At 38.5% G+C, this 22,974-nt stretch overlaps 1 protein-coding gene across 13 annotated transcripts in view; it reads right to left on the bottom strand.

Annotated features, from left to right (window-relative positions):
• The window catches only part of IPCEF1 (interaction protein for cytohesin exchange factors 1), a 66,936-nt gene that overhangs the window by 24,564 nt on the left and 19,398 nt on the right, over positions 1 to 22,974 (bottom strand). For 4 of the 13 annotated variants that reach the window (XM_009676997.2, XM_009676996.2, XM_068938666.1 and 1 more), the window contains 5 exons: positions 18,221 to 18,270; positions 13,826 to 13,862; positions 12,965 to 13,134; positions 3,945 to 4,018; positions 2,638 to 2,709 (listed from right to left, as the gene is read on the bottom strand). In XM_009676997.2, coding sequence (XP_009675292.2) covers positions 2,638 to 2,709; positions 3,945 to 4,018; positions 12,965 to 13,134; positions 13,826 to 13,862; positions 18,221 to 18,244 — 377 coding nt within the window. In that variant the 5' untranslated portion in view covers positions 18,245 to 18,270. Of the gene's footprint in view, positions 1 to 2,637; positions 2,710 to 3,944; positions 4,019 to 12,964; positions 13,135 to 13,567; positions 13,771 to 13,825; positions 13,863 to 14,109; positions 14,174 to 17,831; positions 17,862 to 18,220; positions 18,271 to 22,974 lie in introns of those variants that run through there. The other 9 variants (XM_068938665.1, XM_068938667.1, XM_068938663.1 and 6 more) reach the window with 5 other exon arrangements.

Here is a 22,974-nt window from a genome sequence, read left to right as displayed (position 1 = left end):
ATTATAGGACGATCTCAGGAAGAGCCATATAAACCTAATTTTCTAACCATTATGCACTGCTTGCTTCAACTCCCTATGCACTTTTGTTTTATTAAGTCTTACCTTCTGTGTTGCTTTTGTGCTATTAACAGTTCTGTGTTTCTCTCCTAGGTGGCTACATTTTTCTAATGCTTGAAACAATCCCTGGAAATACTTTTTATATATTGTGTTTGCTTATAAGTCATTCAGATCTATCCAGGTTTTAAGAAAGTAATAACTAAAAAAGCTCTAGACCTTCAAATTAAAACTCAAGGCCTAAATAGGGAACATAGGAAGAAGGCCAGGAATCAAGATTCATAACTTGGGGAAACTGTTGCATCTGATCTTGTTCTTACTGAAGCAAGGGGAAATTTGCCAGCTAGATCAGTGGCAACAGTGGGTTTTTAGTCTGCAATATGAACAATAGAAGCACATAATAATTCAATAAATCAAAACATCATTCCTACAAGAGTGGTTTATTATTGACTTTTTTTAAATAGAGTTTTAACAGAAGAGATTTTTAAGCAAGAAAATTAAAAGAATAGAGTTACTAAGAAATCCAGGACTTCTCTAAGCATGAGGTCAGACAGCTTACTAGAAAAGGCATGCAACTGGTCAGGTAAAAATGCATGCAGCTAGCCAGCACACATTTGCTTTTCACATGTGCATGACTATGGCAAATACATGCTAAATTAATGAAGCAAATGACTGTATTAATAAGCCCACTGTTGATTTAATAGATATATGCATGAAGAGTTACAAAAGGACATGATCTATCGAACATTTATGCACACAAGTAGCTTGACGCACATGAATGCCCCAATGAGTTCAGTGGAACCACTCACATGCAAAAGTATTTGCAGGACTGGAGCCAGGAGAACAGATGTCTTTTATTCTGTTTTGACATAGGCGTGAATATGTGTGTACTTTATGTATTAAATGTATGTATTTTATACTTTGCCAAGGAAAATATCATGGGTTACAATACTGAGGAATTAGTACTAGTGCAGGATAGTGCAAGCTGCTCTAACGGTAGGCTACCTAGCTTTAAGCCAAAATGAAATTTACTTGAAAAGTGGAGTTTAAAGAAAATCATTCTCAGGGTGTAAGGGCTGGGATACCTGCATAGATTTCAGTCACTCACTCACATGAGACTAAACATTTCAAAAGCGTCATTAAGACTCTGAGGATCTCCAGCTGGGCTCCAGACTGGCTATTAACACTCACATGTCCTCCATCAGCTCTACTTTTTCTTTTCCTTCTCCTTACATCCTTCCTTCTCATGTCTCAACAGTAGTTGCTTTCTCTACAGAAATATTTCTGCCCAGCGATCCCTCGTTCTCAGTGCTCCTCAGCCCATCTGCTTCAAGAACTTCCCGCTCCACTCAGGAGCCTTGGTAAGAAGCACAGCTATATAGAAAAGCATGGTTATTTCCTCATCAGCAAGCTCTACGTTTCTCCAAGTTGTAAAGAGCAACATATTGCTACATGCATGTATCTATAGAATATAGCTTTATAAATATATACCTATATTTGTGCAGTATTGTAGATATATGTATAATATAAATACATTTCTATATCTATAGCTATTTCAGAAGGTCACACACATTCTCTTCATCTCTCTCCTTTTCCTTTGTGGTAAACATGTCAAGTCTCGTATTTATAGATGGAAAGAACAGTGAAAGGTCTATGAAGGATCTCACTGAGGTGACCAATTGAGTCCTCATTAAAATCCTGACCTTACTATCATAGGAGCTCTCTTCCTTTTTAAATTATGCTGCTTTGTATTTGAGTTTTGGCCATTTAATCCATTGTGAACAGCCTACAATCTGAAGTAGTAAAGATAAAGAAGATATCAGATATATATAAATTGACCAAAACTAGCAAGTAAAATAGCAAGTAAAATCTGTTTCTGATAGCTCAGCGGTTTCTAAAATGGCAAAACTCATACCCAGTTTTACTTTCTTTCATTAACAACCACGTGAATAAATTGTTGTTCCTATGGACATTTGTGAAACGAAAATTTATGACCTGGCACAAAGATCATTTAACTGCAGCATCGTTTGGCAGTGAAGTAAATATTTGTTTACATTAAAGACACAGCTTTCTATAGCTCTATAACTACCTTGTTAACTGACATAAAAATCTGAAAGACATCTCAAAGCAAACAACGCTACATTCTAGTCCTAAGTCATTCCTGGAATAAAAGTATATTGTACTTTTCTTTCTTCCCTCACTTCTCCCAAGGTAATGAATTTGATATCCAGTCTACACACCTCTTTAATGGAAAGAGATTTATACCTGCAAATGTGGGGAAGACTAGTATCAAAATTAGGCTAATAATGAGATTCTGATTTCAACTTTAATTAGTGAACAAATATTCCATTTCTAATATTGTACAGAAAAATATTCAAGTTACTAGAACATCCAGCGCTAGAGTAAGATGTTCAACTTGAATTAGCAGTAGTTACCTTCTATATAACAACGAGAAAACAGGAAAAGATTTAGTAACTCCCAGAATAACTTTGTCAACAACTGCTTGACAGAGAATGAACTTTCAAAGAGTGAGTGTTCTAAGATGTGGGACAGGATGCACCACGGTCATTCACTTTTACTTACGTGTTCATTTCCAGAACATTTTCTGCTGCAAAATAAAATGTCTTGATCTGTGGGTGGCTGATCTTAATAGCACTTTAAGAAAAGAAAAAAAAAAGATGTGTGAAGAAAATTAGTTTCAAAAGAAGTCAAAAAAGATCCTCAATCTGTAATAATTATAACCAGAAAAATACCCTTTCCAGTTTATCAACATCTATCTTGAACTGCAGACCCTAAAACCAAATATTTTATTACAATAATAAGTCACATTTCTGGTGATTTATAGCCATACATTAACCTGTTGGTCTCAGCATCACATTATGCTGTTGAACATCTGTCAGTAAGACTTTTCAGAGTCTTTAAGATGTAGTCTCCAGTCCTGAGACTGCGTGGCTTCTCTTTTTTGCTCCTTGTTATATTACTTTACATTTGTCCTATGGAAGCATACGCTATTTGACTAGGACCCAGCTAATCAAGAAGCCCAGACCAGATCAGTCCTTGTAAGTCTCCTGACTTACTCCACCCCAAGTAAGTGATAAGGATGTGTTTTCTTCCCAGACACTGACAGCCAACAGCTACAGAAGTCAACAGCAACATTTGCCCCTGGTTTTATGTGACTCAACAGCCTTTCCTCTGAGAACACTAAATGGAGCTCTTCATATTCAAAGCATCTATGTCCTTTTCTTTGAGAACTCAAGTCCACAGTTAATGTCAGGCATGCCTACAGCTAACCTCAGCAAGAGGACAGAGCAGAAGAAAGAAGGCTTTCTCTTAAGGCCAGAAGAAAAAGCATGTTGAGCTTTATAACTTGGAACATCAGCAATACCCCTCCAAACTCCTGAAGTGTACTCAGAAGCAGCTGGAAGCCAATGCTACATATGGAGTTTGGAGAGAATATTCTGAAATGTTTACACTGCTAAACAAAGTTGTCATTCCCTGCACAACTGGAGGTTTCAAGTACAGCCCAAAGTCAGCTGCACCACAGCAGACTAAAGAATAATCCCAGCTCAGAAGGAAGCAGCATCACTCGCCTCACTTGACCTCCTTACCTAAGAGAAGGCATCTAAGACTATTTCCTATATGTCAACAGCGAACAAAGAAAAAGCATTTGGCTTAATGATTTTTTTTTTGAATCACCGTTTTAGCAGACTATAGGAACACATCTGGCAGAGAATTTTCAAAAATATTTTTGCAATAGGTTTTTCCTTTAGTAGCTCATACAAGAGAAAAGTTCCCCACAGCCTCATTGTCATGCACTACTGAGACTCAAGTCCTTGCAATCATGTAAAAATCTTTATTCATGCAAAACTGGGGCCAAGAGACAAACTTACTGCTTTTTTTTGCATTCAGTTGCTCGGTCCACACTGAAGTCTGGAAGCCTAATAAATCCTTCTGCTTTTTCAGCCTGCAATTAAAAAAAATCACCACATCAACCAATTGTTAAGCACTAGAGTCTTCTAGTCTACCAGCGTTCAACATGTCAGTGTTTGTTTTTGACAGCTTTTTATACTGTAAAAATATATTCTCAGCACCATGGAGATAGATTAGCATACAATTTTTGGCTGATATCGGGGAAAAAGAAAAATTCCTATACCAGCTACTATTTATGCAGGTCCTGCAGGCTAGGAAGCCACCACTCCTGTCTGTGTAAGCATAGGATTTGCTGTACATCTCCAAATATAAAAGAGCTTGGAAGAGGAAGGATTCTCTCCTCATAAGTAGTGTTAAGGTAGATTCCCCCTCCTCTCCACCTCAAAACACGTGCATTGGAGTACCCTTATCTAGGTTTCATGACTATTCAAAAGCATAATCCAAAGTCTGAAATTGTCAATGGCAAAATTCAAATTTTAGTCAAACCAGGACTAAAAGCAGGGAGGAGGTGGAGGAACACGGTTCCTGTGTAGCAAACAGTGATCTCATAACATACTTCAACAAAGAGATCAGCCAGGCTTTGTGTGCATGTCATAGAAAATGAAACTATTAAGCTCTCTAAAAACAGAAGCTCTCAATAGAGATAAATGATACAAGATCAGAAATAATTGTTCCATGTATATCCGAAAAACATATGTCTGGTTTCCCAGGCTGCCACTGCCAATAACTGTAGGTACCTGATTTGTGGAAAGAATTAGACTAAGTGAAAAGATCTCCTAAGAGCCCTATATTATCCAAATGGAATTCATAAATTCCATAATTTTTTGTCTTCACAGATGCTGGACAAGCGAATTGGTAGAGTAATAGCAAGTAGACTTCTGCGCTGGACTAGCAGCTGTCCTATGCTATTCCATTTAACAAACACAGCATTTGAGAACAGAAAGACAAAAGTTTGCTTTCTGCAGTCAATACTCAGACACACAGGGAAAAAAATGAGATTTCATGGCAGGAAGCTCTATCAGTTTGCTTGTGAAGAGTCTGGTGAGTGATACGCACCCTCGGTGCCTTCTACAGCAAAGGGAATTCAAAAGTGAACTAAATCCAAGAGAAAGGTGGAAGAGGGTCTCCCCGGATAATGACTAACATGGAACACCTCATAGGCTCGCTTATGTACTCCTATACAGAAGTGAGGCTGAGGAGACAAAGGCTGCCTCCATGCCAGTAGCTGAAAAGTTGCCACTGCCAAAGGACAGTCCTGGGCAGCTGAGCTCCATTATTAAACAGTACAAACCTACCCCAGATGGCTTTGGCCACCCAAATTATCATTCCCCCTCAAAATTTACAGGTATGGTTCAGTAGGCAACAAAAGCTAGAAGGACATTTCAAGTGGACTGTTTAGATGTGAGATTAAATGGAGATTAAGCTCCTTTTTTGGAGGGGAGAGAGTTTAACGAGTATTGACTCTGCTATTCTGTGTTAGCTGGACTCCAATAGAAAGTGGTACCAGAAATACTAAAGTTACTAGTTAACCCCAAATCCCTGCTCTCTGTAGCTGAAACCTTTTCCGTACTGTATCTATTTCATTCACCTGGAACTCCTGATCAAACAGAATAGACCTCTAAGAGGAGCAATAATAGGGGATAAAAGAACATGGCATATAATATGACAAAAAAACTGTGCTTTCCAAAATATGGAAAATATTCATTCCTGAATCACTTCTTTAATGCTTCCAGACCCTACCCCTAGCCGCATTAAAATTCTGAAAATGTACGCTCAGTTAAAGCAGGTAAAATATACAAAACAATTACAAAGAGAGAGGCTAAATGAAGATGACTGACAGTATCTCAAGTCACATTATGCATGAATATGAACAGACTGTAAAAAGATGCTCATCGAGACAAGTCTTTGAGATTCATACTTTCAAACACTAAAGCTCAGAAAACTGAAATATGAACACAAAATGGATATTGCAATGGATGGCTTCCCAGCACCTCTGCATATCTGTTCTTTAGTATACTGTGAATCATAGTGTAACTATCATTCCTTCAGTTTACATGTATTAAATATTCCTATGAGTGGTTTATATTTTGCATCTTCACCAGTGAATGGTTTTGGTAGCTCCAGGACAAAAAGCAGTGGAATTTTTTTTTGTTATTTTTTTTTCCTTTGATATAGAAGAAACAGTGACGTTCACCAGGATCTGTGCTGAAAAACTTTGATTTCACAACCTGTCTTCATCTGTACAGAAAACTGCCTATTTGCTATTGTGGATTTTAACATTCTCTGATTATATTTGTACCTGTCAGACATTTTTAGAGACTGACCTGAGGGCACTTTTGTTTCCATTCTACAAATCAGAATTTAGTGAGACTAAGCAGAGAGAACATACCAATTGTCTAAAGAAAAGAAAAAAGTAACAAGCCAAAATTTCTAAAACTCATATATATATATATAAAAAATATTTCAGTCAATTAGACCTTAAGCTAATATTTTCATCCCTGATCCATAGAGTACAGCAAATATACAGGGGTGAATGAATGAGTAGGGGGAAGTAACCGAGAAGTTCAGTTCATGGGCTGCTTATTGTACTAAGGACAGAGAATGTACTGTTGTGGATTTCTGTACCAAAAAGGGTGGTCATTTCCTGGACTAAGTACGGCAAGCACATTGGAATTATTAGTTCCCAACACCAGCTTGCAAACACCAGAGATCAGCCTTAAAAAAGTAGTTTATGTGGTATCAAAGTCATTATTACACACACTGCTGAATGAGAAATATATGCAATGCCAGTTGTTTCTCTGCAATATCAATATGTCTAATATAAAAAATGGAGGCTCAGAAGACCTCTTGAAAACAAATACACCTGGGTACCTTCTCACCTACACACCAGTGAACACATGGCTTGAGATATGTAAGCCATCAGGTGGATAACAAGTTTGTTTTATTTTGGGAGGGCCTTACATGTTACAATTGCAATAACAGCTCAGACAGTTTTATCTATGGGTGCACTAGCCGTTGATCTCGACTGCACTCTATAAAAACGGTTTAGGATGCTGCACAGACACTTACAAGGAAATGAGTCCATGAAATGCTGTGAATTTGTCTCTGCTGTCAATGCAATTTTACTTTTACAAATATTTGAATATTCATTGGGCTCCTGAATCATCAGGACCCTATAACCCAGTGCGGAGACACTCACCTGAGATACTTCCACCAGTGCAAAGGTGGGAGCTTGGACCTGAATGACTGTCATCTCCAATATGTAACTAAATTTGAGGACTACTCTCTAATTTGCTCATGGAAATAGATCTATAGGCTTTGACTTCAGTAATTTACACTTACCAGTTGAAAATGTTTTAATGTAGAGAACCCTCCAGAGTCCTTAGGCAGCCCCTGGCATGTTCAAGTTGGTAAAAGGTGTTGCTGAATGCATCACTCTCAAGCTTTATATTAATTATGTTAGTGATGTCTCCCTCCTGTTTGTTCATCTGTAAGTAAAGTTTAATGTTTCTTTTTATATATGAATGAAAGGAGGGAGCTTAATGGTGTGAATTTTAGGAACAACACCTCCTTTTTTCAAAAAAATGTACTGTTGGTACACACCCCGGATGTGCTATCTATATAACAGAAAGCAGGGTTTTGGTGGATATGTAGTTCCCTAATGATTAGACAAAAGGAAGGAGGAAAAAAAAGGAAACAGAAGCATAACAGTAAAACCTTATAAGTGTCATGCGGTCAATAAGTGGAATACCAAAATAAACACTGCAAACAGAACATGTGGAAGTCATGTTCACAGTCATTCTTGAGGTAAAAATGGCATTTTAAGACATTGAAAGTGTATAGAAGTCCTAAATATTTTCTTTTCTCTGAAATGTTATCTTTAAGGTAATGTTAAATACACTATTATAATATTAGCTCACACATTTCAGTCAAGCTTCCTTCAGGTTTCATTGCGATGTCGTAAAATAGCCCTAAAAACATAGATTAAAAGAACTTTGAACTGCTTCCTATTTAGTCATAATGTTTAAACGAATAAAATGTTATATCTTGTGGTTTTTATGCAGGTTAGCCTAACATATAAATCTGCACTTTTTACTTTGCCCAACTGTAAGAAAATAACTTCAATAGTAGCAACTGTCTCTGCAAATACTTTGGGCAAAAGGAAACTAACTACTTTTTGACAAAAGGTTTTTCACATTAAAAAAAAAAAAAAGCTTTTTTTTTTTAGCTTGCCTCAATACATTGTATAAATTTAGTGGCTTTATGAGTTTTATTAAATCATTTGATAGTCCTTTTTCAATATTTAAAGTGACTGTAATGATGCAGAAAGATTAAAAATTAGCACTATAAAGTGAAAATCTCCAGATACTGTGGAACAGCTCCAATCTGCAATTCAAATTTTTCCTGATGGTTTTATCACACTGTTTAAGCCCTGTCCAGAGAAGACCATGCGAATGTTGGAAGAGCAGTTCAGTCCTCAAGCCTATTTAGTCTTTTTTCTCTCTGACAAGTACACTAGTGAGGCAATCCATAAAACTGTGGGTAATTTGTGTAACACATTGGACCACAGGTCCCCGAAGCCCTTAGCAAAGTCAGCAGACATCAGTGACTTCTTACCACTCCTGTAGCCAGTTACTAAACTCAAAGGAGAAAGGTTTCTCTTCTAAAAGACTGCAATTATCATACAGTTTCTAGCAAAGGGGATGGAGTGAGGAACACAATTTAAATACAGTAAATGAAAAAAAGGAAAAAAAAAGATAAATAATGGCAGCAGATCACAGTCTGCATCCGTTTAATTTTATATTTCTTTTTAGCTGAATCCCCATGACAACCATCATTCACATCTCCTGCAAAACTATAGGATTCCAACTGTACTGGGAAAAGACAGCCAAGTTATCTGACAAAAAAGTAAAGACCCACAGGTCAGAACAGAGTAGTGCTCTGCCCCTTTCCAGCCAACACTATTCACATATTCACAGCACGCATGAAATGAGAGGGGAGTTCAGTGTTATACAGGCTGATCTTCCCCCTCCACCCTTCTTCGCATGCAGAAGTACCGATTCTTTCAAGGGTTTCAGTATGAATGGTCCAGCATCAGTGTCCTCTTTAAATGCTTGTTTTCAAGACAGCTCTCTATATAGAACAGTACTAAAAAGAGGAAACCAGACACTAACAAAGAGCCATTCTCCAAGGAGTCTAGTGTTCCTGAATGCACCCCAAAAATTCTGACTGCTCAAATGTATTTCCTAAAAGTTTTTGTGCCCAAAAGTTTCCGTTCCTCAGACTGGGGGTATATCTATGTTTCAAAGAAAACTTCCCCTGTCTCATTTGTAAACATATCTATGTTTTACAGGAAGGGCAAGTGGACATGGAGAAAAGTTTCAAGCCTACTGAGACTTGAGCCCAACTTCACTACTCTCAATACCTCAGCTAGCTACTTTAAAGCTCTTCTGGTTTGACCTGTGTGTCCTGGTTTGCTTTCAGTATATGAGAAGCTTGACTCTCAAATCGCCTCACCTGCTATTACCGATCCTTCTCAGCATTTCATTATTTTTTTCACAAAGTATTTTATGTTAAGTTGAAGGAATCATTGTCTGTAAACGTCACCAGAAGCGTCCTATATTGCTTCCTCCAATCTGCCTGGTGTGAAAGATCCAGAACTGGAGCGATCCGAAGGCAAATTAAATCAGAGCAACAGAAACTTCCAGAGCTTTGAAGGCCTTAAGACACACTTCATCAAGACCATGATGTCATTTGAGGTTACCTACCCAAATATGGAATAACGGACATTCATTTACAAATTCCACCCACTTCTTATTTTCCTCCAGCTCCATTAGAAAAAAAGGTTAGGTCCAGCACCCTGCTGTTGCTATGCTACAGTTGCCAGTGTCTGGCTGACTGCAGTTTCTACACAGTGATTAACAAAACATTCTTGTTTCTTACAATGACGAAACTGGTCAGACCGATCTACAAGTAGTCAGTGTAACCTGGCTTGATACGTTCATTTGACGTCAGCCCAAGTCCTCCACCACGAACCTTCACTTCGGTATCTAAGAGGGCCTGTTACAGGACTCCTCCTCTGAAGGCAATGGAACTGCAGACAGTGTTAAAACCAGGCTTATATAGAAGTACAAACAAGTATCAGGCAAGCCAGTGAATATATCACTGCTATTTTTGCTTCATAAATCTGGAGATGAAAACATTGGTGAAAAATTCAGTAGGTCAAATTCACCTCAAATGTACACCACAAGCTGTACTAAACATGGTTCTGGTCTAATCAGTTTAAGTGAGCATATCCTAACAAAGAACGCCTCTCCTTTTTTCAGCACCCCATAGTTACTGTGATTCTGCAAACATTGCATGAATCTAGGTTTATGCAGAGGCTGCACTTTGAGTTGTCCAAAGAAACTTCAGTTTTGTTACATAAAATTGTGTGCAAGAGTCAGCAGAAGTTGAAAGCCAAAAAGTGCTACCAGCTAGTTTGTTTAAAAAGAAGTACTGTGATAGGTGTAAAGTCAGAGGCTGACACAAGCCAAAAGTATCTCGACGTTGGATGAGCTCTTTAATGCTGAGTGTATGAAATAAATCGGAATGAGGCTGCTGCCCATTCTTCAACCCTGTTTATCTTGGGGTATTCAAGGACAACAGGAGGGCAGGTATGGACCAAAAGGATGAGTTCACCTGACTGGCGAATGCTGTCTAGAGGCGCTGGGACCTGCCGTGACGGGGACTTCTCTGGATCTTGAGGGAGGAATGTAGCCAGACCACAACAAGCAAGGGAAGCAGGTGACTTTGCACATCCCCCTGCTCCCAGCCTTCTCCTCTAATGCAAAATTTGCCTAATCTTGCCTCGTTTTATTTTTTTTCCTAGCCTGATTACTCCTCAGAACAATTTCTTTCCAACACTTTCCATCTATAAAAGACCTGATTAGCCAACTAGCTCACCTTTCATAACACTGCTTGGCCAGGTGGACAACTGCAAGCAATGAATTAAAACAGCAAGTGCTAATACAAGTTTGCAAGGTATTAGTGTGACTGACAAGTATCTGACAGTCCACTTCTTTTAAGCAGAAATATTGCAAGCATTGGAAAAATAAGCCTTTTTCCCCTCCTTTTCTTTCTCTTCATGTGTGTATTTGACTTGGTCTTGATAGGAAGCTTCACCAGACTACCAAAACCCCATAAAAAAAAAAACCAGCCCAAGACCAGCAGAGTTAATATTTTCACTTTTCCCCCCAAAGAACAGTACTGTCTTTAAATACCATCTAAGAAAAGTCAGTTAAAGTTTTTTATCTTGTTAAAAAGAAACTAGCCACAACTGAAAAGAAAATAGGGTATACTTCCTACATGACGAGTTTTATTTCATATTATTTATGGTTTTAACTATTTTATTTGAATGAAAAAGCTAGTAAGACATTTTATGGAGATTATTGCAATAGAAATAAACCAGTGGAAAAAATCCAGATTCCATTTAACTTGTTAAAAAGTTGGAAGAGTGAATAGAAGTTTCATTAATCTTTCTTTCTGAGCTGGGCCTGGGACACTCTGATATCCAAAGTAGCCTATTGCATTTAGAAAACCAGATAACCATTCACAATTCCACACTGAAGCTGCCAGTTGTTAGCATCCTCTAATCCTCTGAAATCCCCAGTTCCGAGCTGTGTCAATCCATCACTAAAATATGATAGGAGCTTTTGTTAGATTATTGGGATGTAGCAGTGCAAGCGAGGGAAGTGAATAATTATGTCTGAATCTTCCTAGCACGTGCAAGACACCATCTCTGCCCCATCAAACAGAGCCATAGCAAACAGCCTGGAACGCATTCAGCTGTTCCCTAGGACCCACTGTTACTTTGCACTCAGCCATAACCTTTCACTAAAAATCCAAGCAGAACATCTGCAGAGTGCCCTAGATGACAGCCTGAGTGTGGGTCGTCAGCGGCAGAGACAGTCATCTGGAAAGGGGATTAAAGAGTTACCCTGAATTCCATTTCTGCTTTCTTACCACATCACACTTTTTTTTCCCCTTTTTGGTTCTTAATTCCTAGTTTCTTCAGCTAATTACAGAAATTCAGGGACTGCTGCTCTTTGTCTCGGACTATTTCCCACTCACACATTAAGTGGAGGAAGCTGTCTGCACTGGACTGGCAAGAAGAGAAAGGTCACAGAATCACAGAACGGTTGAGGTTGGAAGGGACCTCTGGAGATCATCTAGTCCAACCCTCCTGGTTATGTATACCAGCTGTCCTGGGAAAAGCTTGTCTTCTGAACAGAAAGCTAGACCCTGAATTGAAAACAGTGTTCTGCTGCAGATTTGACTTTCAGCACCGATTCATAAGAGCAGGAAGTTAAAAATCAGCAGAATGCAAGAACCTTTAATCACAATGCTCTGGAGGAGACATCAGTAAGATCAAGAGTAAAATAATCACAAACTGCCAAAACTGCAGTGTTCATACCTGCAACCCAATCAGTTCAAACTGTAAAAATAAATAAATAAATAAATAAAATTTAAATTAAAAAAAAACAGATGAAGCTGAAGGTGGAAGGCTTGGGAGGAGAGAGAATTCTTAAAATTAAGTGAATTAGAAGTGAAAAAGTATTCCTATTTTGAATCTTGACAGCAAGTTTCTGTAAACGGCCGAACCCAGGAAAACCTTTCCCAAATTCAAATGCCAGCAGAGCATTTGAAATGCTCTGAACTGAATGCTTTAAATGCCTGAAAAGAGAAGCTCTTCAAACAGCAGAACAGACAAGAAGTTAACATTTCACAAGTACTTACTGAACTAGAAAACACAGTTTTCTGCATGTTTCACATTCACATAGACAGTTCTCAGATCACATGAAATGTCAGGGCTGAAAAATAAACCCAGTCGTTGTACGACTCTAGGGTATGTTTAAACTGTACCCCCAACTCCTCTCTTCTCTGTGCCAGCATATCCTGTGTAATCAGCCACCCAGAGCTGGATGGACACTGTACTCACCAGCTGACTGCTGTACCAATACAGCGATGACTCCTTCAGCACACACCAGAACTTTTTCCATTTGTTGCCAATGAAAGCTCCTTTTTCCTTCTTTTTGTAGAGCCATCCTTGGCAATCGGCTTGCCCGAGCTCTTTACACGATATCCTCCGTCGGCTCATTATAAAGAACCCTGTGCCATTTAAAATAGTGTTCCACTTGTTTAAAAGTACATTACCAGAAAAGATTTTATTGCCAATTAAAGATATCAGCCTTAGCTAGTGATCTTAAGTCAGCTAGGCATATCTTAAAATATGTTTAGAAGTCATTCAGTTTTATAATGCTGTAAATACACTTTCATTTGAGAAGGCGTTCTGATGCATAAAAACAAAAGTAAGCTATAGATAATGCAGATACTAATTAATGATAAGATAACCATGCATAGAGATGATATGACTTTTTGTAAATTAAAAATATATCTTTTGATCCTTTTAAGAGAAGCATGCATACACTGCCCTTCACACAGCTGCACTGAAAAAACAGTACATCTATTTAAGACACAGCTAGAGAAAACTATTATGCCAAGTACATGCAAACCGCTAACGTGTGTGTGTATGTGCCTGTACCTGATTCTGCTTCACTGATTTCCAGCTTTTCATTGATTTTGAGCTTTGAATCAATTAACATACCACAAGGATTTAGTCCAAAGGAACAGCACGTTGTCATTTTTTTCAGAATTAGTGCAAAAATCAGTGGAGTTAAAAAGCAATCTTCCACCAGCTAAGCAGCAGTATAAAATCCTCACCCTCCCAAGAACAAGGCACACTAAGAAAATAACAAAAGAGGAACCCAGAAGAGAAAAGAAAAAAAAAATCACTCATTACCTTGACTTTTCTTTTTTGTCTTCTGACGCAAGGGAACCTGTAAGAAATGCAGGAAGGAAAGAAAAGAGGAAATTTCAGATTGTGTTGCAACATTTGTATAGAAAGGGGAGGGGAAAGCTAGAGAAGGATGTGGTGGTGATGCTGGTGGTATATGCAGGATGGAATCGCATAACCTACTCACAGCTGAAAGGACGTTAGTAGCTGAAGCATAAAATGTGTTAATTAAAATTGATGTAGATGTAGTTGAACAAGAGCAAACGTAACTCTGTTATACATATGCCTACCCACTGGTGCTTCCTGTTTCACACCCACAGGCAGCTTCTACTCTGTGTTTGCCTGAATCGTATTCTGTGTTTAGAAGTTAAAAAATAAAAAGTTAGGACTCCAATATTTTAATTTTCATTGCACTCCAGGAGGGAGAATTACAAACAATAAAAAGAATAAAAGTACATGTCAGATGTTTTATTGTCCTTTAGACCTCCTAAGCACTTCTTAAAAAAAGGAAACAAATTGCATTTTCCACTTGTTTTCAAATTAGTGTAGACAGTATATTTCCCCCTACATGAGTAAGAGTTTCGTAACATTTGTAAAAGAAAAGTAACCAAAAAAAGCACAAACTTGGCAGATTGTCCTAACAGTAATACATAAATATATGAGAAGTTTGCCATGCTATATATATATGAATTTTAATCAGTGTAAAAATAACATATTTGAATTATATTTACTCATTTGCAGTGTACATAGAAAATATTTCATCCCACATAAATGCATAGAAAATGAAACTAAAACAGGAGATCGGGGACCAAAAAAGAGAGCATTAGATACATAAAGTCTGGGTTTTAAACTAATCTCCCCCTAGCCAGGCTGGCTGGTTGCGTGATTGTGTACCAAATACTCTACCTTCCTTGCCTCAGCCTCTCCATCTCTGGCATGGGAACAGTATCATTTACCTTTTTTATTTTTAGGAAGATTTTGAGACCTCTGGATGACAAATGCTGGATATAGAGGACTTATAATTTAATGTGCTTGGTCACAACGTTGCTCTGCAAAGCTGGTAGCTACCTGATCCACTGCAGAGCTACATTATGAACATCCCTAATGTATTTTCTCTACCTAAGCAACCAGCTTTGAAGAAAAATATAAACTTATTTAATAATATTTTGAAGGATTTGATGGCTCTTTTTGCAGGTGAATTAAAGGTGAATAAAGCTGCACCATCTGGAAACAATAATAAAAGAAACCACTATCATCAATATTTACAACAGCTAAACATTCTCTATCTAGTTATCATTGTAGCATGTATCAGAGTGCAGAACTGCATATCACAAAGACTTGTGCTTATCTGGTGCTTATTTGAGGTGACCTGTATAGCACACTTGTGGGAGGCTTTACCAGGAATGAATAATCCCAGATTCCTGCTTAATCATCATGTATTCATTCTTTTGCTCACTCTCCCTTTTTTTTTTTTCTTTTTTAATTTTATCATGGCCTGTCTCTCTCAGACTATTCTCCATGACAACAGACAAAGAAAAGCAACGAGAAAACGGATCACTTATACTGGAGTCTGATATTTAACCATCCTATACGGGCCACTCTCTGTTTCCTCATTCAAATGAAAGTAATGCCTTACTTGGGACACACAGAAAGAAAATATAGCTGTCATGAATCAATGGGTCATGCTGTCATGCTGTCATGCTAATCACTTTTGTCTAGAGCTTCCAAGGTGGTATTAAGAAACGCAAATGTGAATCAACTCTCCTTGCGCAGAAACTACATAGTGGGGTGATGTTACATCTTTGCCATGATACTGCAGTGGGGACACTTCATCATCTTTACCCAACCTAACAACATTGTACAGTGGTAAGAGCAATACTGGGACAGGATGTGGCTCTCTAAACAACTGAGGAAGAAACAGTTCTTCCCACTAACTTTATTGATAACCTAAATCAAGGTAGTATAGTCTATGGCCCATCTCTCAAGGAAGAATTGAAATCCATATTACAGAAATCATCAGTTTGGGCCTGCTTTAAAATATAGCCTGAGGAGAAAACTGATTACTTAGTAAGAAGTTGAAGTAGCAGAAAAGAAAATTATAAATGTGCATTTATTATTCATCAGCAATTACTGTTTCCTGCAGCAGGTTAGCAGGGCTGATAGATCTCCATCTTTTCACGTTTCACTGGACAAGTTGGGAAATTAATGGGGGAAGAGGAGCTCCCCAAGCCAGCAATGCATTTAGTTTGCCTGGATAAAATCAGTGACAAATATGTGATAAAGTCATTGCTGAGTGAGATCTCATGAATTAAGCTACATTTCTGGTTTTCATTTCCAGGATTCCAGAAAGCTGAAGCAAAAAATATGCCTTTGAGCCTCTCCATCAGGGGAAGAACAAAAAGTATAATATTATAGAGAGCTCTTTTCTAAACTAGGAATTCAGCAACTTTAATGATTTTATTGCTGTTCAGAGTCATACAAAAAAAATCATATCCTCATCGTAGAAAAAATATCCAGTTTGTTCTTCATAAGAGCAATCTCTAATTCCAGACTGCAGTAATGGAATACACTAAGAAATCTGGTGCTATTGACAGACTTGCTTTCCCAAATGTTGGCAATCTTTGAAGAAACACAAGCAATGTCTTTTCCCTAAGCATCAGTGTTTGTAGTCAGAGAGGTATTTTATAAAATAAAGAAATCATTTTCAATAAAACCTTATTCATCTTAACCCAATGGAAAATCTATTTTAAAATGAATCTACCACCAAATTCATATAATGCCTCACCAGCAGGATTTGGGGTCAGTTTTCCTCAAGAATATACAACTTTAGAAAGTTTCTATTTGCAAATCTTTCCTCAAAAATCAAATGTTCCCCCTCTGAAAAATGTCTTATGCGAGTCAAGAATCTTTCATTTCATGACCCTAGGTGAACATTAGTTAAGAGAGACTTTTAAGTTTCACTCGTAATCGGAGATATCAACACCAGTGCAGATCAATGAGAAAATACTGACTACGGAATGCAGAGCTATCACCAGTAAAATCAGTGCTACTGATCGGGGTGAAACAGAAGTTTCAGAAGTTAACATACCGTAACTATTAGACCTAGTCACTGGAGTGACCTGAAACAGAACCAAATGTCGTGACTTTATCAAGCCTCTGACAATGGTGGATGTTTTTCTATATGTCTGTATTTCCTGATCACGAGTAATTCATTTCATTATCACAGCTTCAACTGAAAAAGTTAGACCTATTTCTAGCTCTCCTTGTTACCAGGGAAAATCTGAGAAAAATAATGCTCAGAAAGCTCTAAAACAAATGCAGACCATTAAAGTTACTTCCAGTTTTAGAAGGCTAGGGTCCTAATTTTTGTGCAGGACTGGCAACACAGAGTAGTTTTTATCTTTTTGCTGGGAGGTTTTTGGCTTACATATCAGTTTGCTAAGGTCTGGGGGATTGAGCAGGATGGGATGGTGATCCTGCATGTAAATGCAGGCTGCACAGTTGCTGTCCAGTCCTCCTCCACTCCACAAATATACCCACAGGCCAGTTGCAAAGGGAGGCGTATGGCTCGGCGCTGTTAGCAGCCACTCATATGGCAGGCCGGCTCCACAGATAAGCAAGAGCATACTGGAGAAGACATCTTCAGCGAGAGGCCTCTGTCAGTGTAGAGTTCTCATTTCCAAATTGCAAATATGCAGCATGGACACTACCTATTTCCAGCCTCCCTTCCAAATGGGTGGCCTGGAGTACTCGGCCTGTAGCTGGAAACCAGCCTCAGGTGGGCAGGGCCTCTCTGGGAAGTTTTCAGGAAGCACAAGGGCTACCCCCAGGGAACGCTTCTGCCAGAAGAAGCACATGCATGCCTAAAAACTGAGGGGCTGCAGCCTGCAAACTCCCCAAGAGAAATAAGTAGGGTAAAAAGGGTGTATGAGGTTGTTTTAGGTGAAATAAAAATTTTTCATGCAAGCAAAAGCAGAGGCAGTGCACTAATACTGAAGGCCAGACTTCATACCTCATGCAGTTTGATTCCCAGCACGCGAATCTGAGAAGGCAAAGGCCATCAGTTCATTTTTTACAGCTTCACAAGAGTAAAACGTGTAGCTAAGAAAACCCTTTACTAAGCTTCTGTGTCCTAAGTTGTTGCTGTCCCTTCCGCTGCAGGGTAGGACTTGGAAACGATGGGACCCCTGAAGTCAGGCTCGTACAATAGATTTCATGTCACTCAGAGAGCAGAACTGGGGCAGGCTGTGACAGTCTCACCACTTGGTCTAACCCATAAGCAAGATCTTGTTAGGATATTGATGTTGTCCTCAGTGATCACAAGGACACAAACCCAAACATACACTCCCTTCAACTTATCCAATGACTCAGTATTTCTGCTGTAACTTCAGATGTACTTACGAGAGCACTGCCATCAGCTTCCATGAATGGTTTCAAACTCAGTAGAAAAGCTGTAAAAGAAGAAAGTTTTGTTTCCTAAAGTTCTGTATCATGCTTTCATGACATTAGTCTTGGCAGTAGAGTACAATCTGTTAAAATGCTTTGACTTGTCAACTTTCCCCTCCGCTCCCCCAAACTACCTCTCCCCACAAAAAATAATCTTTTCCAAAGATAATGCTATATTATGTGATCTGATTATGCTGGCGTAGAAGTCCACCAGTCCACTGGTGATAAAGCCCTCTAATATAAAGCTACCAAGTTTTTCTATGGAATAAATATAATAAAACTCATGGATATGTTTTATTTTAGAGAATGAAAAGAGAATGAATAGGTAAAGCAGGGGGGGGTTTTTGTTTGTTTGTTTTTTGTTTTTTAGTTTCGAAAGAAATCTAGAGAACTTCTTTGATTTCCACTTAGGCTGAGCTATTCCCAGTGATTTCTGGGAGTTCTAATTCACTAATCTGCCTGATTAGGATTCCTAAACGATAAGGGATCTCCTACTGAACTACCTCTTAAACAATGAATTGCAGTTTTTCTTTTTGGAGAGCAAAATCTGCACACGCCAACAACATACTCTAGGTTTGGGGGTTTTTCCTCCCAAAGATATACAAAGTTTGAAGTTATCACTCTAGGCAAAAGTGTAGACAATCTCATTTGGTATACACAACCAATAGCCACCTCCCTAAGTGATTTTCTTTGGTGTGGTAGAATGCACATATGAGGAAAAATAGATGCAATTTAGAAGATGAAGGAAAATAAGTCAACTTTTTAGTGGTAGCAACATTGCTATAAAACTGAATCCTATGTATAAAAGAATCATTCAGTGAAATGGAAGAGGGTATAAGACTCTATTTCCGTGAGCAAGAAAGGATTTCCAAAAACAGAGCCACACTTCAGAAGAATTTTTAACAAGAACTTTTTCCTGTTACTAAAACAAATAGTTTAAGAGATACGCCATTCTTAATACATATTTGCTTTAATTTGAAAATAATATTTTGAAACAGAAAACAAAAGCCACCTACTAGCTACAATTTCAAACCAAAAATAGAAAGGCAAACAAATACACATTTTTCTGACTCCCAATTGTTTCTATTCAAAAATAGAAAGAAGCACTTTCTAAAAGTGGTTCAAACTGAAGTAATAAAAAAATGAGGAGAGATGTTGTAGCAAGTAATTTCAAGGATGTTTAGAAATCGTTGTTAGTGTAAACAAGCAGAGGAAACACCTTTAGTTATACAAGCAAAGAACATAGGAGCCTCAAATGCTGAGCCAGAAAGCCAGGGAATAACAGACTAAATTATAGTAATTTTTGTGACATGTGGCCTTTTCCCTGTCATTTCTTCATTTTGTGTGCATTTTGGGTTTAGGGGGGTGGGGTGTAATTATAAGAACTGTACAGATTTGAATCAGCATGATACCAGGAATGAGAGGAGGAGAGTCAGTTAACTGGCAAGGAAATGTTTCCACTTGTGTTATTTATGCTAAAATAGTTGAACTGGACTTTAGCAGAATTTTCTCAGTGACTTTAAGTCCAACTTTTGCTTAGTTTCCAAAAAGTGGCTAACTAGTCTTTAAGCCAATTTTCAAAAGTAGCAAAAGTTTTCATCTCATTCTAGTTAAGACTATAATTTATTATTCCCCATGTAAAGAAAGGCATAGAAATTATATGTTCACTGCATTAATGACTCTCATATAGATAACCTGAGTTTATCTCTCGCAAGCAAACCTAACCTGAGTGATGGTAGTTGCACTGTGAAGTAGTGCTAGGGTTTTTACCTCTACTCAAGTGTAATCAGCTGTTGCAAAGCTAACATTTCAGAACCTTTTGCTCTTTGCACTACAGCGAAGAAGTGATCCCTTTCAATTCTTTGCAGGTACACTGCAGGAGAACTGCCTATCCTTTCTGAACAGACATAGGAGAAGGAACTGGAATAATACGACCACTCAAGTACAGCTAGTCTACGTTCATCCTGTTGGCTGGTCCAGCATGAATATACAGGGGTTGACTCTGGGAACTGCCCTCCTCCTCCCCAGTATTGCTCTCTCACACATAGCAGCTAGTATCCCCTGCCGAGCTGTGTGAACCCTAAGCTGTGCCTGTGTGTGACATTACATGGTCACACCGCTGCACAGACTCCATAGCAACCCTGGCGTGCATCCGGTGCTGGCAGCTGTGCTCATGGGATAGATTCCGAAGCCATCTGAACCTGGGAGTTTTCCAAGTCAGCAAGAGGTCAGTGAGAGACAACATTTCAGTTCATACCGCAAGGTGAGCATCCTAAAAGGAAACACTCACTCTGATTCCTAACTAAAGTAGCTGCAGAAGACGATGTGGCCCAGACTGCCTAAGAGCATAGCACTCAGGGCGCTACACTAAAGATACGCACCCATTTGGGAAGCCTTGCCCTGACTCAGGTTGACAATGATTTGAAGCTGGGTCTCACCTCCAAAGGGGTATGCTAGGCACCGAGGCCAGCACGTGGGCTTCCAGACTCTCAGTTTGCAATAGCTTGAGATGCGGGAAATGGAGGGCAGGATGAGCCTCCAGCCTACGATTAAGGCACCCACATGGGCAAGTGTGCCAGCATTGCAGTCTGCTGCAACAGGTGTTCAGTTCACTGAAACTGGAAAGTGGATCATATCAAAGAGAGAAAGAAAGCAAAACATGACAGAGTGAATCCTCTCCCACTTCAGATGGCTTTAAAACATACTTTCCAAAGCACCGTCTTGGGAGCAGGTTAATATAGTCTCAGATTCCTTCACTTTAAGGAGAGAAACAAACCTGTTTCTCCCACATCCTGGAAAATCTTTTTTTTTCTTTTTCTTTTTTTTTTTTTTGTTTAAACTCTTGAACTATTAGATGAAAGTGAAAAGAATGGTTTTAGTTTGTAAACCATACCTACGTTTCTTTGGCTTTTCTTGAAATAAGAACACACAATAATTTTCATCAGAAAAGACAATTTCAGACTGAACCAAATACTTTATATAAAAAGTAGTTTCAGTTAGAAGACTTCTAATTCAAGTTTTCAAAGGGTTTTTTTGGTTCAACAAGTATAAATACCAGTTTGCATAGCTGTATTTATTAGCACCACTTCAATCCTCCTCTTTCAAGAACAGTAGTAAAAAAGTAGGTATGTGAGTAATAGCTGATGCAAGAAACGTGGAAACACAGCAAGGGACTTATCAGAAATAATTTGCAATCATTTCCATTTGACTACAGCATCTCTTCTGAAATAAACAGAACTATCTCTGTTAAAGATCAAAGATAGTGCTAAGTGGGGAAAAAAGGGGAAGAAAAAAAAGCAGCAAGTTCTAATGATTCTGATTTTAAAAAGCACACTTAATCTATTAATAGTGTTCTTGTGAAAGTTAAAATCTACAAGGCCTGACACTGTGTGTTTCCAGTTACAAACTACAGTGAGCCTGTTGATCTGCAGTGATTTTGGTGCAAGCCTGCCAGATATGCCTTCCAAGCATCCCACAGATGACATCCAGAGTGGGCATATGCCTTCCTGCTTCCGAGCAAAATATTTGAGCAATGAAACATGACTCAAATTATTTGTATTGCAGAAGACCCAAAACACGTGTAGCTCAGTTCCTGTTCAGACGGTGTTAACATCGACTAGGCGAAAAAATTCCATTTTACCAAGCACTAAGTCAAGGCTGTAAAACAACCTAGAAAAGAAGCTTTTTACCTTTCTTCTGTTTCCATTTCTTTTACACTGGTCTCCAGCTTTAACTTCGCTATTTGCTTTCTGTTTATTTGGCTGCCTGCAACAATCTGCACTTCAATGGGCAATGAATTGACAGGTGATATGAAATTAGTGATAGCTCTACAAAAATTTCCCTAAAAATCAATGATTACCTAATCACAGATCTCACTTACCAAACATTAGGAATAGCATTGCCCCAAATTATAGCAGCGCCTGAAGCACTGTCCTTCGTCAAAGAAAGAGGCTTATGTAATAGTCCTAAATCATCACGTTACCACTAACTGAGGTTCTTGCAACAATGGAGGGGGAAAAAAAAATAAACACGGTAATTGTAAGCTCATAATTGTACTTCTGGTTACTAGAAATCAGCTTAGTCTGACAGAATCTTACTAGTAGCTACTAATTAATGATCAAGTCAGTTACTTAACTGATTAATTAACTATGCAAATCAACTATCTTACTTGTAAAAGGAGATTCTTGATCTGCAGATTCTCTCTCACAAACTGTCTGGCCAGGAAGGTCAGATGTTAAGCTAGAGCTGTCCCACAGGGCAGAGACAAACAGACACAGAGGCAGTTTTCATATTCACCTACGACTGTCCCACCCTGATGAGGTTACAAGCCATCATTCTTGGTCCCTCTGACTTTGTGTCTCAAAATGCAGCTGAAACTACAGATTCACCATTAATTTTACAAACAATAAGTGCATTAAAGTGTATTTGTAAGTCTTACTTGTCAGCATATACCTTCAACCTGGGCCATAATGGATATATTTGAGAACCTTAAAAAACAAAAACACCAAAAAAGAACACTTCCCCCCAAATTAGCCTTTGAAAAGCCACAAGAATTCTTTTAGCAGGCCTAGCAGAAAGAAAAATGCATATGTCACATGATAACACCATTGGTTATAACCTTATTTTCAAATGAATTTAAAACGATTCAATCCCCTCACCAGCAAGCAATTAAAAAAGAAGACTTTTGATTGTTTGGGAAAAGGCCAGGA

This window comes from Struthio camelus, chromosome 3 (genome assembly GCF_040807025.1).
Source record: "Struthio camelus isolate bStrCam1 chromosome 3, bStrCam1.hap1, whole genome shotgun sequence".
NCBI classification, from domain to species: Eukaryota; Metazoa; Chordata; class Aves; order Struthioniformes; family Struthionidae; genus Struthio; species Struthio camelus.
Note: the sequence above shows the minus strand (reverse complement) of the source record. Positions and strands in the feature narration are given on the sequence as shown.